Raw genomic sequence first — 16,770 nt, 5'->3', positions numbered from 1 at the left:
ACATAGAACATAGAACAGTACAGCACAGAACAGGCCCCTCGGCCCTCAATGTTGTGCCGAGCCATGATCACCCTACTCAAACCCACGTATCCACCCTATACCCGTAACCCAACAACCCCCCTTAACCTTACTTTTTTTATTAGGACACTACGGGCAATTTAGCATGGCCAATCCACCTAACCCGCACATCTTTGGACTGTGGGAGGAAACCGGAGCACCCGGAGGAAACCCACGCACACAGGGGGAGGACGTGCAGATTCCACACAGACAGTGACCCAGCCGGGAATCGAACCTGGGACCCTGGAGCTGTGAAGCATTTATGCTAACCACCATGCTACCCTGTTGCCCAGTAACATCTCCTTGTTATTGTGAGCCAGCTTGTCCTGCATGAAGATAGATTGAGAGAGTGTGAACAAGATGTATTGGAGGGCAGATAATAAGGATGCCTGACATGTGTGGGTGACAAGCGGAGTTCTGTACAGGATTAGGACACAAACTGCAAAGGGGGAAGTGGCCAGGTGGAGATGTTGGGGTGTGCAAGAGTGAACACCGCACCGTCACCTTTCAAGAATGCAGACAAGATAGGGGTCCTTTGAAATTATAGCGAATGAGATCCTTATGAATGTGTGATGGACTTGTGGGTGTGTGAATTGAGCATGTTGAGATGGTTGATTTTCCCTGGCAGAACGGAGGAGATATCGTCTTCCAGCACTAGGTGGCTGACCTCTTCTGCTGTGCGTTTGCACTGACCACTGATGCAACCGCCTCCCACGGTCACCTTGGTGGAAGTCCTGTGTCCAGGGCGAGGGTAGAGAACATTGCAGCAGGCCACGACTGTGTCCTACACCAGTGAGGCATCACTGATTTTGGGTGCAGCATTCTTTCTGCAGAAATGGTTTGGAAGCCATGTCTTCAGTGGAGCTGTCCTAGGCTTCAGAGCATGCGAACGCTATGCAGGGGTGACATTTAAATATAGTGCCTGGGGCTAGGGAGTGTGGAGGATGGGCGAATCAGATGCCACCTACCAATAAAACAGCATGTCCCCATGGATGAATAATTAATGCAGCCTGAAACACACGATACAGCATAAAAACAATCCACCATTGCAGCTGGCAGTGAAACGCTGTTTCCTACATCCGCGAATGCACTTAGTGCATTTCCTAGAAACTCCCAGCCTTTGAACTACATATTCATCTTTCTAATTTAATGTACTATCTGCCAATCAACGGATCATTACCTGCGAGGTTCTGCTTTTTAATTTAGTGTATAGCACCTCATACTATTTATGAAGAACCCCTTTCCTAGTTCTACCTATGTCGTTGATACTAAATGGACCACAACATTGGGATCTTGCCTCTCCCAGTGCAAGTTCTTCTCTAACCCTTAGCAGTTGTCCTGAACCCTGGCACCCGGCAGTCAACACAGCCATCTAGGCTCTTGCTCTTAGCTGCAGGGAACAGTGTTAATTTCCCTCGCTATACTGTGCCTTATACCTTATTAGCACATTTATTTTTGCTCCCTCCACTTGGATGGTCTCCTGTATCACAGTGCCATAGTTAGTTTACTCATCCACCCTGCAGCCCCACTCTCATCCAAACAAGCTGAGAGAGCTTCAGGTTGGACAATTGCAAAGGCTGAGGCTCCTGCACTCCTGCCCTCTAGGTCCCCTTACCTTTTTCACTTGCTGTTGCATATCCTGTCCCTGTACCTGACCTCTGATGCTACTAACATTCTCCCTCCTTAATGTGAGTGTCTACAACTTGGCCTCCAGATCAATTACTTTGAGCTGTAGCTCCTCAAACTGCAAACACTTACTGCAGACCCGTTTGCCCTGGATCACACTGGCATTCAGGAGTCCCAACATGCTGCACCCTTGACACATCACCTGCCCTGCTATCCTAAATGTGATTTTATTCATTATGTAATTAAATTATGCAATTTATAATTAACTTACTTTGTGGTTTCATTAGTTATGAAACTTATCATATAATCTTCAAGCTTCCTCGAAAATTTGTCTTACATGAATAGTGAAAAGAAAATGTATTGTACCTAGAGTTAGGCTGTAATAAATCAGATCCATGGTCAACAGCTCATGCTGAGGAGCTAAATATATCTTAATGTAACAGAAATGTTCTAAGACAGAAGCAATTTGACTTGTATAAATTATTGTTGCTTGTTATAGGTTACCCACCATGTCAAAGTTGGTTCTGGGAATCCTGTTACATCTATTTCCAAGGTCACAGGAGAACCTTCTACCACATTGACATTAGACAACAGCTTGGAGAAGTTGGGTGTGTTGCTAGCCAGGTTGCACTTGGTTGTGCTTCTTGATGTACGCCTGATTTCCTCAGCGATGGCAGTATCCGTATGATAGCCTGTATCATGCACTGACTGATCTATACTGAGGGGCACTGCTAGTGGTTCAGGTGAAGTGTATAAATTATTTCTGTTAGACCTCAATTCTTTTCTAAAACATCTCCTATTACGACCATGCAGCAACTCCTGTGTTTCAGTCACACTCTCATGCATATCATAAGTCTGCAGCTGTGTTTCATGCACTTCACAGAAAGAATCGCAGGCTGATGAATTAGTTACCATTTGGGATTTTAACATATGCATGCTAGAAACAATATTGGGTGCAGGAATTGTCAGTGGGCTGTGGATAAATGAGGAAGACTCAGATCTATATTTTGTGCAGGGCTCAGTACTGTGATTTGGACGAGATGAGGAATGACATTCTGATCCACTATAAACTTGTGATCTTGAGTGATTTACTGTATCAGCAGTGCCCACAGGTGCTAGCAGATCAGAGTTGTCAGTCATTCTGCTATAGCTTGCTTGTATCTGTGGTTGGCCACTGTAAGATCCAGCAAATAGACTTTGGGAACTTAATCTGGACATTTTATCCACTTCGGTTTCGGAATGGAGTATGTTCGATTCTGGAGTCTCAGGAAGTGGAGGCAAAGAAATGTCATCAGGTGACATGCATTCATATTCTTCTACAGACAGGGTTTCATCTACGAAAGATTCATTTTGCACATCTCCATCAGTCACTGTGCTGCCTTCTGTTGAAGGATGAAATAACTCAGCAGCTTCTTGTGAATATGAATCTTCTGGAACTGAATCAGTGGTTTGGGTGCTCAGTAATCCATCCAGGTTGGCATTTAAAGGTTCCTGAAAAAACAAAAACAAATAATATTTCTGATGTATTTAATTTGCTAAGTACACTATGCTCTCCTTATCGGAGTGTTCCTATTTCTGCTGTACCACTGGATGGCAACTTGATAACTTCCTAATATTGTTCTTCACCATCATGTCTGCATTCCTGCGGCTGAATTCTTCAATAAATAAAGGGAGAATTCACAATACTCTACTTTTATCAGAAAACTAGGCAGCAGAAGAAATAAAGTCACTTTATATCTACTGTTAAATTTAATGATGGTAACATATAAGAACAAAGAAAATAGGAGATTGACCAACTGGCTAATTATATTAAATTCATAATATGCTTGGTTTTAAATGAACTTTTAAGGACAAATACTACATAAAATTACAAAACCGTCCATGTGAAGCCCTTGAGATTAAATGAGCAGTGGTGACATGGATACAAAATTGGGCGAAGGACAAAAAGCAGAGAGTAAGTGTGAATGTTTTTCAGACAGTGGTGCCAACCTGGGGTCAGATTAGAACTATTGTTCATTTAGATATTTATGAATGACCTGTGGTGGGTATAAAGTGAATGATTTTTGAAGTTTTCAGGTATGACAAAACTCAGAAAAGTAGTAAACAGTGAGGAGGATAGTGCCAGACCTCAGGAGGACACAGGCTAACTCTGAAATGGGCAGACACATGGCAGATTAAATTTAGCACAGACAAGTGTGAAGTCATGCATTTGGAAAGAAGAATGAGGCAGAGGCTATATATAGAAATTGCACAATGTTAAAGGCAGTGCCGGGGCAGAGAGACTTTGGAGTGAGATGGGGTGAATGTTTTAATGCAGTGAGTTATCCTCTAGAATGCAATGTCTAAATGTGTGGTGGAATAGAAAGTTTTAAAAGGAAATTGGATGGGTACTCGAAGTGGAGAAAATTGTCAGAGCAAGGGGAAAAGGCAGGTGAGTGAGACTTTCAAAGAACAGGCAATGCATGATGGGTTGGATGGCCTTCTGGACTACAAGGTTCGACACATGGAATTTAGTGCTTCCCTGGGAGCAGGCTGAGAATCAGAGATGGCCATACAATAGGGTGGGAAAGTGCAGTGTGGAGACCCTGTTGCCTACCTGACTCTCTCCAATTAGGTCCAGGGCAGGATGGGTTGCAAACAGTTTTCTTGCCCAGAGGCCAATTGAAGCCGTAGTGGCTACATCTCGCAGCCACAGGTGTTTAACCAGAGAAGACCCACAGCTGAGAAGAAGGGTTTGAACAACAGTGCCTCAATAGCCATGACTGGAGCCCTTCAGTGTAACTGATCAAAACCTTCTCAGCTTGTCAGTTTCACTGAAGTTGCTCTTCCCACAGTGCATTCACCTCAGTCACCCTGATGAGTTGCAAAGACAGTATGGAAGCCTTGAGTCTTAGGAAAATAAGCAACTTGTGATTTAAAAGACTCTTAATTTTCTTTTTAAGTACCTCACTTGCTTTCCTGCTGACCAACAGGAGTTTCCCGCAGGTTTCGGAACTTGCTCCAGGAAAAGCTGGAAGAGGGTTCAATGACATCAGGATCTCTATGTCCAACAATGACTTTCCCACTAAGCACATACTGGAATTATCCTCCACCTACCTGGGAAAATTCAGTTACCCTGAGACTGGACTATTCCAATGCTCACCTGGTGGCCACCCATTGTCCACACTGCTGCCCATATTCTAACTCGCTGTTCACTCATTTTTCTTCTGCTTGCTGGTCTACATTCACTCTTGGTGTAGCAATACCTTGATTTTAAAACTCTTATCTTTGATTTCAAATCGCTCCATGGCCTTGCTCCACCCAATCAATGCATTGCAATCTTTTCTTTCCTCCAATTCTAGCATCTTGCACATCCTCAATTTTAATTACAGCGCCACTGATGGCCGTACTTTCAGTTGCCGAGGCCCTAAGCTTTTAAATTTAATCTCCATACCTCTCCACCTTTCTACCTTTTCCCCTTTAAGACTATTTCCAAAACTTTCACCAAGTTTTTGTAACGCCTAACCAAATATCTCTTTATGTGGCTCAGAGTCAATTTTCAAATTACTAACACTGCCCTGAAACACCTTGCCATGATTTACATTAAAGGTGGCTTATGAATGCAATTTATTGGAATATCATTTACATTGTAAAAAGTCATTTATTTACATTCAATCAATCTAGAAATACACACACCTTTCAATATCGCTAACTGCTCAAAATTGTCATGAATCATTCTAAAGGACAACTAAATACAAATGGGCTGCTTAGCTCAGTTGTCTAGATGGCTGGCACGTGGTTCAGACAAATGCCAGCAGTGTTTGTTGGATTCTCATTTGAGGTGAGGTAGTCTTAAGAGCCACCTCCTTGTCCTGCCCCTGAGAATGGGTAAACAATGACAAAACCACACCTGGGGGAAAAGGAATTGCCATGGAAATACCTAAGGATGAAGAATTAGTAATGAGCCGATGACCTGCCTTCAATTAGAGCATATATGAATGAACTATTCTCTTTTTGCAAATTGAAAATATGTTTTGAAATAACTCATAACAAATCATTTCTGTGCGCAGAGGAATTTTAAAGCAAATTTTACTCAGTGTGTTCAGCTCTCATTCTGGTGATACTGTAATTACCTTTGCCACAACATTGTTAATTTAGGAATACTTTAACGGAATACATACATGACTAGATGACAACGATTCTTTTTGGAGTTCTGTCCGACTGTCTGGGGTCCCTCTGTTTTCTGTTTCATCCATTTGATCCTCTTTGGAAGAATTTGACACTGATATTTCTGAATTATTCCCAAGGGTAGTCGTGAAAAGTTCAATATTTTCTGATCTGTTTCCTATGAGGTGAAGGACAAAAATCCTTCTTTCTGAATTAGTGGAATATGTTGATGCAAAGAGCGATTTTGTCTGGGACTGCTTAATTTTAAATGGTTGGGACAAGGTGGTGGTGTAACACTGAACTTTTGTCTTTCCCTCTCTGCAGTTCTTCACATCATCGGTTATTGTTTGAACATCTTCTGTGGTTAGTCCTAGAACATGATTAGGATCTGCGACTTGTATCAAGGAGGGATTTAGGTTTTTGTTTTCTTTTGTCCCATTAGTTGCGTCCACAGTCGGTTTTGATGAAGCTCTGGCCATCTTCTCTTGCTCATGGTTGTCCAGTGTTTGATATGCTGTTTGCAAGCCTTCACCATCAAATGATTGGAAATCACTGGTGTCCATCTAACAGTAGTTAAACAGACATGAAATTAAGACACTTTTATCTTCAGTATTAATTGATATGGTTCTTCAATAAAAAAATTATTTTTGCTTTTAACATTCACCATAGTATAAGAAAAACACAAATGCACGAATCTTCGGAGGAGTGGCAATCACTGTCGGATTGCCACTCCACTCCTACCTTGCTACATCATACCAGAGCTCCGCATTTCTGGCCAGGGCTTCAAATCCCTGCTTCTCCAGGAATGCAAAGTGCACACAAAATAGAACTGCTTCTTCGCAGCGCTGGATTGTCAGGGGAAGACAAGGCATGTCCCCCTTTTACGGTACTAACTGCTGTGTTAAACAGCTTTTCAGCATATTAGTACATGAGTGTATGAGCGAATGCGTAGATGGTAAGGGCATAGGTAGGTAGGATATGTGGGTAAGGCGGTAGAGTGGCATGGGGGTAAAATAAGTGGGTAAGGGGGTGAAGTGGCAAGTGGATAGGGTGACAGGTGGGTAAAGTTTCAGGTGGATAGAATAGGGTGGTGAGGTTGGATGAGATTGGGTCGGGGGGGGGGGGGGGGGGGGGGGGGGGTGCGGAGGCGGTTGTTGTGAGGTCAATTGGATAGTTATCCAGGAATTCGACAAGGAGTTTTCTGTCCAATATTTCATGGGTAACTCTCCATTCAAATTACGTCAGAACTGTCCAAAGTCTCTGACTCTAACTCAAGAGTTGGGGCTTTTACCAGAGGTTCCCAGGCAGTACTGGCATTGGCCATCAGAAGTTCATATTTCCAGGCAAATGTAATAGAGTCAGCATATTCGACTTTCAAGGGGTCGTAAAGTGTACCTTGGGGATCCAGAGACCAGGTGACCTGGGCCAAACACATGGCTATTCAGTGCAACTTGTTTTGTTTAATGGGCCTGAACGGGAAATGCGTGGCTGAGACCGCACATGTGTAGCAATACTGCCAGTGTAGCGCAAAATCAGGATGACATTTTTAAATCTCCGAAGCCTCAGAAATGATCTCCAATCTCCCCCACAGCCCGAATGCACTATGGCTGGATTCCTGCTGCTCCGCACCCCCCCCCCCCCCCCCCCCCCGCCCCCCCAACCAGGGCCAGGACCCCTAGCCTGAGTGCACACAGAAAATGCTAGCTTGGCACCTTAGCAGGGCCAACCTTGGATCCTGACAGTGCCCGTGTCAGCTGGAAATGCCAGCAGGGCATCTTGGGACTGCCATGGTTCCACGTTGGCACTGCCAAGGTGCCAAGCTAGCACTACCCTGTTCAAATGGCATGCAACTGGGGTCCACCGGTCCCCTGGGAGACCCCACGAGAACCGTTCCGTCTGGTCCCCATTTGTGGGGACGAGTGCTGAATGGCGCTCACCCGAGGTCTTTGGGGCGAAAGGGCTGAATCCGAAAGCTTCAGGTACCTCAGGAATCTTCACATTAAAGTATGGTTAACTATCTCACTCCAATATGCAAATTTGGCACATGGTGATACCACCCACAATGGCGGGATCTCGTGAGTCGTTGAGAGTCTGGTAGATCCCGGGAACGGGGATTCCCGGCTTTCATTGGCAATGCTGTGCCCCGCGCAGTGAGCTGCTTTTCTGCCGCAGCGTGAAACATTGTATTGCACCCATATTCTTTTTTCCTCAAGTTTAAAATCAATTTCTCCATAGAAATTCTCCAGTTCAGAAGGAGGCCACTCAGCCCATCAAGTCCACACCAACCCTCCGAAAGAGCACTCTACCTAGGCCCACTAATGGACCCTAACCCCGTAACCCTGCGCATTGATCATGACCAATCCACCTGACCTGCACATCTTCGGGCAGTGGGAGGAAACCGGAGCACCCGGAGAAAACACATGCAGACATGGGGAGAACATACAAACTCCACCGAGTCACCCAAGGCCAGAATCAAATCCGAGTCCTGCTGTGAGACAGCAGTGCTGACCACTGTGCTTCTAAATTATAACTCTACAAGTAATATTAAATGAGTAATAGGCCACCACTAAAATGTAAAGATATTGGGGAGGTGAAGAAATGAATAAAGCCCAAAACCAGGTGCAACGATCATAATGAGTGAATAAGCTGCACCTGTTCGTTCCAATGCAGGCAGCACATAGACTTCATGCTGCCTGCTAATTTAAATAAAATCATTAAGTGCCCAGTGCTAAACACACCATTGAGTTGCTGGAATCCTCAGCAGGAACCCACGTTCATGCAAGATTAGCGCCACTTAAAGCCTGTCTGTACCTTTTAAAGGAGAGCTGTTTTCTAGCTGCAGTCAGTGCTGGATATGGTAAGGGAAGGGTTCCAGAAGTGCAAACATGGTACAAGGTTGGAGTTCACGGGCTTCAAGATTCTCTGATGCTACATTGGAGGACTTGGTGCAGGTGGACAGGAGGAGAGAACTCCTCTATCTACAAAGGGCCTGAAGATTCTCTGGACAGAGACTGAGAATGAGGGCAGCACGGTAGCACAAGTGGATAGCACTGTGGCTTCATGGCGCCAGGGTCACAGGTTCGATTCCCCGCTGGGTCACTGTTGGTGTGGAGTCTGCACGTTCTCCCCGTATCTGCGTGGGTTTCCTCCGGGTGCTCTGGTTTCCTCCCACAGTCCAAAGATGTGCAGCTTAGGTGGATTGGCCATGATAAATTGCCCTTAGTGACCAAAAAGGTGAGGAGGGGTTATTGGGTTCCGGGCTTAGGTTGGAAGTGTGGGCTTAATATGGGTCGGTACAGACTCGATGGGCCGAATGGCCTCCTTCTGCACTGATGTTCTATGTAATTGGAGCAGATAGCTGTCACTGTCATTTTCAGCAGTTCAGCCCAAGGATAAAGATGCAGAAATTCAATGACATCACACAAGTGGTCAAGATGAGTGAATGCAAATTCACATGCTAACCTTACAAATAACCTTACACCTGCCACATACCACTGCTCCACCTGCCACTGCTCCACCTGCCACTGCTCCACCTGCCACTGCTCCACCTGCCACTGCTCCACCTGCCACGGCTCCACCTGACACGGCTCCACCTGCCACTGCTCCACCTGCCACTGCTCCACCTGACACGGCTCCACCTGACACGGCTCCACCTGCCACTGCTCCACCTGACACTGCTCCACCTGACACTGCTCCACCTGCCACTGCTCCACCTGCCACTGCTCCACCTGCCACTGCTCCACCTGACATTCTTCATCAACCAAAACTCATATTTCACATTCTTAGCTTCAACTGACCCTCACACATTTAACATTGCTACAAACCTCAAATGCATATCTTTCACATATTCGTAGATATTCGACAGTCATATCACCCAACCACGTTGCATCACATTCACTTGACACACTTCCCTCTCCCTTGCAGGCAAAGTGGCAAATAACTACAGGTAGCAGCAACTAACCACTGGGGCACAGGCTCAGGTGTAGGTCCTCACCCAAATGGAGGAGATCAGGGGCCGGCATAAATCCCCCCCCGGCCGTGGCCGGAATTCTCCGCCACCAGGGAATCGGCGGGAGCGGAATCGGCGTGCCCCCCGCAGCGATTCTCTGGCCCGCGAGGGGCCGAAGCCCCGCCGCTGTCAGGCCTCTCCCACCAACGTGGTTTAAACCACCTCTGTGCCGGCGGGATTGGCGGCGCGAGTGGGCCCCTGGGGTCCTGGGGGGGACGCATGGCGATCGGACCCCAGGCAGTGCCCCCACGGTGGCCTGGTCCGCAATCGGGGCCTACCGATCGGCCGGCAGGCCAGTGCCGTGGGGGCACTCTTTTTCTTCCGCCGCTGCCAAGACTTCCACCATGGCAGAGGCGGAAGAGACCCTCTCCACCGTGCATGCGCCTGTGGTGACGTCAGCGGCCGCTGACGCTCCGGCGCATGCACAGACCGGCGAAGGCCTTTCGGCCAGCCCCGGCGCTGATCAGTGTAGCGCCAAAGGCCATTGGCACCAGTTTTGGCGCCAGTCGGTGGAGCGGGAGCCATTCCGACGCGGGCCTAGCCCCTAAAGGTGCGGAGAATTCCGCACATTTGGGGAGGCCCGAAGCCGGAGTGGTCGGCACCACTCCGCTACACCAGGACCCGCCGCCCCGCTGGGTAGGGGAGAATTTCGCCCCAGGATTGCCATCTCTGGGGTGGCCACGACTGAGGTTGAGTCCAGGAGTGAGGCTGAAACCATTGGAAATAGTTGTGTATACAGTACCTATCTAATGCTCCTCGTAAAAATTCTACAATCTCTTTGGATTTACAAGCTAAGTGTAATAAGTCCACGGAGGCAGAAGTCCCGTCACAGGAATTCCTTTTTTTTACTAACCCAACAGGTGAACAACCATGACCATTCAGTCAGCTATCCACATCAGGAGTGCAGAGGATCTGACACTCCCCGTTATATACACACAAAGGGGTTCCCTGATTGGGCCACTAATCAGGGAACTCCTATTCTAATTGGCCAATCTCAAAGGCCTGGCCTAAGTCATTACACCCCTCCGCCACAAAGTCCGAGGAGCTCCCATGGTCCTCGCGGCTCCCCCACTTCAGCCTCCGACGTAGCGGTGGGGTATAACGGCTAGGCACCCGTCTTTACCGATGTGAGCGCCTGAGGGGCGGTTTGCCCCTTTCCTCCGGCGGCAGGCCCCTTTCCTCCGGCGGCAGGGGTACAGCTGCAGCATCATCCACAATGTCCAGATCGGAGTCCAATGTCCTCACTAGTGGTGTCGGAGGGGCGTGAATAGTTTGTCGGGGAGGACTCTCCACGGTCCTTGGTATGCTGGTTGGAGTCCGCTCCGGAGGAGGAAACAAATCTGAGGCCCGCACCTGGTCCAGGTGTTTCTTTATTGCATGTTTCCCCACATGTATCTCATACAACACAAGTCCTGTCCTGGGCTTCACTGTTCCTGCTACCCATGTGGGGCCATTCACAATTTCTGCCCCTTACATTTTCACCTCTGTTGAACTGTCTTTCTCGGCGAGTGTTGTCGTGGCCTTTGCATTGGGCCTCTTGGTGTCGCTCTATTCTGCCACCTAATTTCGGGAATAGTAGACAGCCGGTTTCGGAGTCGTCTGCCCATGAGTAGCTCTGCCGGTGCTATTCCCGTTGTGGCATGTGGGATTGTTCTGTAGTCAAATAGCCAGTTTGGTGTCCAATGATGCTGCTGACTGTTTCTTCAACCTGACTTTTAAGGTCTGGACAGCTCTCTCCGCCAAACCATTTGATACCGGGTGGTATGGTGCCGTCCTTATGTGCCGAATGCCATTTGACTTCATAAATTTTATGACGTCCTGGCTGGTGAAAACCGATCCATTATCTGAAACTAATACCTTTGGAATACCATGAGTTGCGAACAAGGTGCGGAGTTTTTCAATGATGGTTGTTGAATTTGCAGAGTTCATTTTACAGGCATCCAGCCATTTGAAATGGGAGTCTACTATTATAAAAAATATTGAACCCATAAACGGGCCTGCAAAATCGACATGAAGTCGTGACCATGGTCTACCTGGCCATTCCCATGGGTGCAGCGGGGCTGCCGGTTGCTCCTTCTGCCCTTGTTGGCATTCTTGGCACCGACCTACCAATGCCGCTATGCCTGTGTCCAGGCCCGGCCACCATTCATAGCTTCGGGCCAGTAACTTCATTTTTGAGACTCCAGGGTTCCCATGATGTAGTTCAGCCAGTATAGCTCGACGGCCTTGACTTGGAATTATTACTTGAGCCCCCCATAGCCGGATCCCGTCTTCCACGTGATCTGCTCTCTTCTGCTCCAGTAAGGGTGGAATTCCGCCTGGACCAGTCTTTCCATCTCCCCAGTTAGCACCATGTGTTTTATTTTTGACAACACCGGGTCCCTTTGGGTCCATAAACGAATGTTTTGTGCAGCCACCGGAAGGGTGTCCAGGAAATGTAACGTCATTACCGTTTGCTCTATTTTCGGTACTAATGGCGGGGCGTTCAGTAATGGCAGCCTGCTTAGTGCATTGGCGTTTGCCACCTGGGTTCCTGGCCGATGCTCCAGTTGATACTGGTACGCCGCCAGTAGTAGGGCCCAGCTTTGGGTCCGGGTCGAAGCTATTGGTGGTACTGCTTTGTCTTCTTTCAACAAACCCAGCAATGGCTTGTGGTCTGTAATTATAGTGAATTTCCGCCCATACAAGTACTGGTGAAATTTCTTCACTGCGAAGATCACAGCCAATCCTTCCTTTTCGATTTGGGCGTACTTTCGTTCTGTTGCTGCCAGCGTCCTAGAATCAAATGCTATAGGTCGTTCCTGTCCGTTTTGCCCGCTGTGTGCCAAAACTGCACCAACGCCATATGGAGACGCATCGCACGTGAGCACCAACTCTTTCCTGGGGTCATAGTGTACCAAGACGTTCTCCGAGGAAAGCTGTCCTTTTATCTTCTTGAAACCCCTGTCTTGGCGGGCGGACCACTCCCCGGCTTGCCCCTTTTTTAGTAATTGGTGTAGGGGGTCCAAGATGGAAGCTCTGTTCTGTATGAACTTTCCATAATACGTCATCACTCCTAAAAAAGACCTTAACTCCTGGATTGTGGTGGGGGCCAGGCATCTTTAATCGCCCTCACCCGATCCTCCAAAGGGTGTAGCCCTGATTTGTCAACTTTGTACCCCAGATAGGTTACTTGAGGTGCTAGGAAAACAAATTTCTCCCTCTTTAGGCGCACGCCTGCTGCTTGAAACCTCCTCAGGACTTCCTCCAGGTTTTGCAGGTGTTCTGCCTTTGTTTTTCCTGTAATGAGGACGTTGTCCAGGTAAATGGCGACTTGTGGTAGTCCTTGCAATATATTCTCCATTGTCCTCTGGAATATTGCACAAACTGACGATACTCCAAAGGGTAATCTTGTATACTGACAAAGGCCCTTCATGGTGCTTATCATTGAGAATTTATGAGACTCTTCGTCCAGCTTCAGTTGTAGATATGCGTGGTTCATATCCAGCTTTGAGAATAGGAGTCCTCCAGCCAGATTTGCACACACGTCCTCAATCAGGGAATTGAACATAGAACATAGAACAGTACAGCACAGAACAGGCCCTTCGGCCCTCGATGTTGTGCCGAGCAATGATCACCCTACTCAAACCCACGTATCCACCCTATACCCGTAACCCAACAACCACCCCCTTAACCTTACTTTTTAGGACACTACGGGCAATTTAGCATGGCCAATCCACCTAACCGCACATCTTTGGACTGAGTATCTGTTCAGTTGTGAGTAGCGATTAATCATTTGTTTGAAATCTCCACGAAGGCGGATTAAGCCGTCCGGCTTAAGGATAGGCCACCACGGGAGCCGCCCACTCTGCAAACTGGACCGGTTTTATTATTCCCTCATGCTCTAATCGTTTTATTTCCATATCGACTTTCTGCCTTAATGGGAAGGGTACTGGTCGGAACTTGCAGAATTTTGGGACTGCCTCTGGATCTACATGCAATGTCGCCTTTGCTCCCTTTATTGTTCCGAGCCCTTCTTGGAAAACCTCCGGATATTTGCACAGGAATTCGCTCAGGCGGCCATTTTCCAGCTGGAAAATGTTTACCCAATCCAGCTGGATCTCTTTTAGCCAGTTTTGTCCCAATAAGCTTGGCCCCACACCTTTCACTTCCCTTAAAGGCAGCCTCACCATTAGCTCTTCATAAGCCACAGGTACATGTGTTGTGCCCAACACTCAGTGGTTCCCCTGTGTATGTCCTCAGTTTTGCCTAGGTCCTGGTTAGGAATAAGGGTTGGAGTCCAGTGCTAATTTTATTGAATACTGTTTCTCCTATCACTGATATGGCTGCTCCAGTGTCGACTTCCATCAGTGTCCGACGTCCATTCAACCTCCGGGATAATTTAATAGGTTTTTATTTCACCATCGTTACACAATTTAGTTGTTCCTCGTCTGAGGTAGGTGAGGCTTCTAGGGAATGCATTCTCCTGTACCCCAGCCTACGTGACCTTCTCCAAGATGATGGTTTTGGGCTACTATTTCTCCTTTCTGGCTCCGATCTGCAGGGGCTGCCGTCTGTCTGGACCTAATTTTCCCTTGCTTGGGAGGGCTTCTGCGAGTGGGCCTGGTTAACTTAGTATCCGCGTCGTTCCTGAGGGTGGCTATGCAGTTGCCTATCCCCCAGCGTTAGTCCATTAACTCAGTTTCACTGGTTTGGGCATCTACCTCCATTGGAGTACCTTGTAACTCAGGAGCTCCACTTGCCGCTCTTTCCAAGGACAAAGCCAGCTGCAATGCTTGTTTGCAATCCAGCTCGGCCTCTGCTAACTAACGTTTCTGTATTGCTAAATTATTTATTCCCCATACCAAACGGTCTCGGAGAATCTCATTTAGCGTCAGGCCAAATTCGCAAGCCTCTGCTAATTGCCTAAATCTTGTTAAAAAGTTTCAAATGTCTCCCCAGTGTCTCGGAATGCAGAGTAAAACCGGTGCCTCCGCAGGATCAGAGGTGGCTTAGAGTCATAGTACTCTTTGACTAAGTCCGTCAATTCCTGGAAAGTTTTCATGTCCGGTGCTTCCAGAAAAGTGAGACTATGCATAATGGCAAAGGCTGTGGGCCCACACGTGGTCAGCAGAATGACCCGTTGCTTTTCATCCGGAATTATATAATTTGCTCTAAAGAAGTACTTCATCCGCTCTACATACTGGGCCCAGTCTTCCACTGCAGGGCCAAAAGGGTCCAACTTTCCGAATAAAAGCATTCTGCCTGTCAGTGGCTTACCCTCAATATGCAGCAGCTGCTGACAAGCAGGTTTCTTCGGGTCATTCCGTTTTCCTCGTCGCCACTGCAATAAGTCCACGGAGCCAGAAGTCCCCTTACCAGAATTCCTTTTGTTTACAATACCAACAGCCGAACAAACAGGTACATTCAGCTTGCTGTCTGCACCGAGAGTGCAGAGTATCTGACACTCCCTGTTATATGCACAGAAAGGGGGTTCCCTGATTGGGTCACTAATCAGGGAACTTGTATTCTAATTGGCCAATCTCAAAGGCTTGGCCTAAGTCATTACAATAAGGATGCACCTTTTCTTTTTCACGTCTTCCCTCTATGCAACCCTACCCTTGTGCTTTCCTTCTTTCAGACAGTCAAGAACTGCCACCTAGTCATGTGGAAATGTAAAGTGCAAAAGGAAGAAGAGATTAATAGTGATAAAACACCATCACTTGATCTCTCACTGGCAACCACTGGTTCATACACTGGTAATATGGATACTTTAAAAGGTAACACTGAAATAGAATCTGATGCGGAAGTGACTGAGCACAAGGGGCCTGCAGTCAGAGGAAAAAGACCGGTCCACACAAGTGCCCAACACACTGAAGGCAGGCTTGCACGTGGATTCTGCTGCAGAGAACTCAGAAGAGGACTTCAATGTAGTGGCATAAATAAAATGGTTGATCAACGTGAGAATGAGAGTTCACTCTATCTGTGTATATCAAGTCCTGGGATGTTTGTGAGATCAGCACCCAATGAATCTGCAGTGTTAATGTAAGCCTACTTGTGACACCAATAAAGATTATTATTATTAAAATAGCTTTCTATTGAAACGTAGGATGCATTGTGTCAGCGGGTCAAAAACAAGCAGCCAATAGAATGTGTGAAAATCCGTCATGCATGGGCTGATTTTGGCTACTTACTGGCATGTCCTGTCGCTAGGGCTGAAAGTGGGAGATGACCCTATTCAATGGGTGGCAGGACCCAGGGCGGTATATTGCCTGTGGTGGTCAATTGGAATGCCACCACCAGGATCGAAGTCCAATTAAGGATGTCAAACACCTCCCAAGAGTGACCAGCTCAAATGGAGACTTGCTGCACCAGCAAGCTCTGCAGCACCACCACTTGAGATGGCAATTGCTGAGGTTGCAAGTCCAAGGAGGGAATGCGTTAATGGCTGGGTGCCCTGCAAGAAAGATGAGTTGGATTGCGGAATGTCGGGGTCAGGAATGTATGCCTTGACGATCAGGTGGAGAGGTGAATGGTCATCGGAAATTGGTGGGGGAAGCTCCTCCATGGATCCTGAAGAACCTGTTGGTTAACCACCGGGTCACACCCGGCGATCTCCCCAGGCAGTGGCAGGCCCTCCTGAAATATCCAAATTGTCCTCGGAGGCAGGAAGTGGCCTTTAACTGGCCACCTAAGTGACTCAACTGGCCACCAGATGGGTGGCCAAGTCATCAACTTTCCTGCAGTTGACAATATGCTATGGTGGTGGGAAGTTGATGGGAATCTCTCCGAATGCCTAGCTTGTTATTTCCCAGTTTGGAAAATTCAGTCCCATTTGCCTGATAGTTGGTCAGGTAAGTATGTGAAAATCAGTCATGCATAGGCTGAATTCACCTTGCTTTTGGCAATAAATTGTTGAAAAGAGCTTATGAGAGTACAATCTTCAAGGAGAT

General features: G+C 47.4%; 1 protein-coding gene across 2 annotated transcripts in view; it reads right to left on the bottom strand.

Annotated features, from left to right (window-relative positions):
- ccdc141 (coiled-coil domain containing 141) overlaps positions 1-16,770 on the bottom strand; it is a 272,222-nt gene that overhangs the window by 7,433 nt on the left and 248,019 nt on the right. For both annotated transcript variants that reach the window (XM_038789287.1, XM_038789288.1), the window contains exons 23-24: positions 5,844-6,392; positions 2,192-3,174 (exon numbers count right to left, since the gene is read on the bottom strand). In XM_038789287.1, coding sequence (XP_038645215.1) covers positions 2,192-3,174; positions 5,844-6,392 — 1,532 coding nt within the window. The remainder of the gene's footprint in view (positions 1-2,191; positions 3,175-5,843; positions 6,393-16,770) is intronic.

The sequence above is a fragment of the Scyliorhinus canicula genome, chromosome 2, assembly GCF_902713615.1.
Source record: "Scyliorhinus canicula chromosome 2, sScyCan1.1, whole genome shotgun sequence".
Lineage (NCBI taxonomy): Eukaryota > Metazoa > Chordata > Chondrichthyes > Carcharhiniformes > Scyliorhinidae > Scyliorhinus > Scyliorhinus canicula.
The sequence above is the reverse complement of the archived record's forward strand: the minus strand, read 5'-3'. Positions and strand labels throughout refer to the sequence as shown.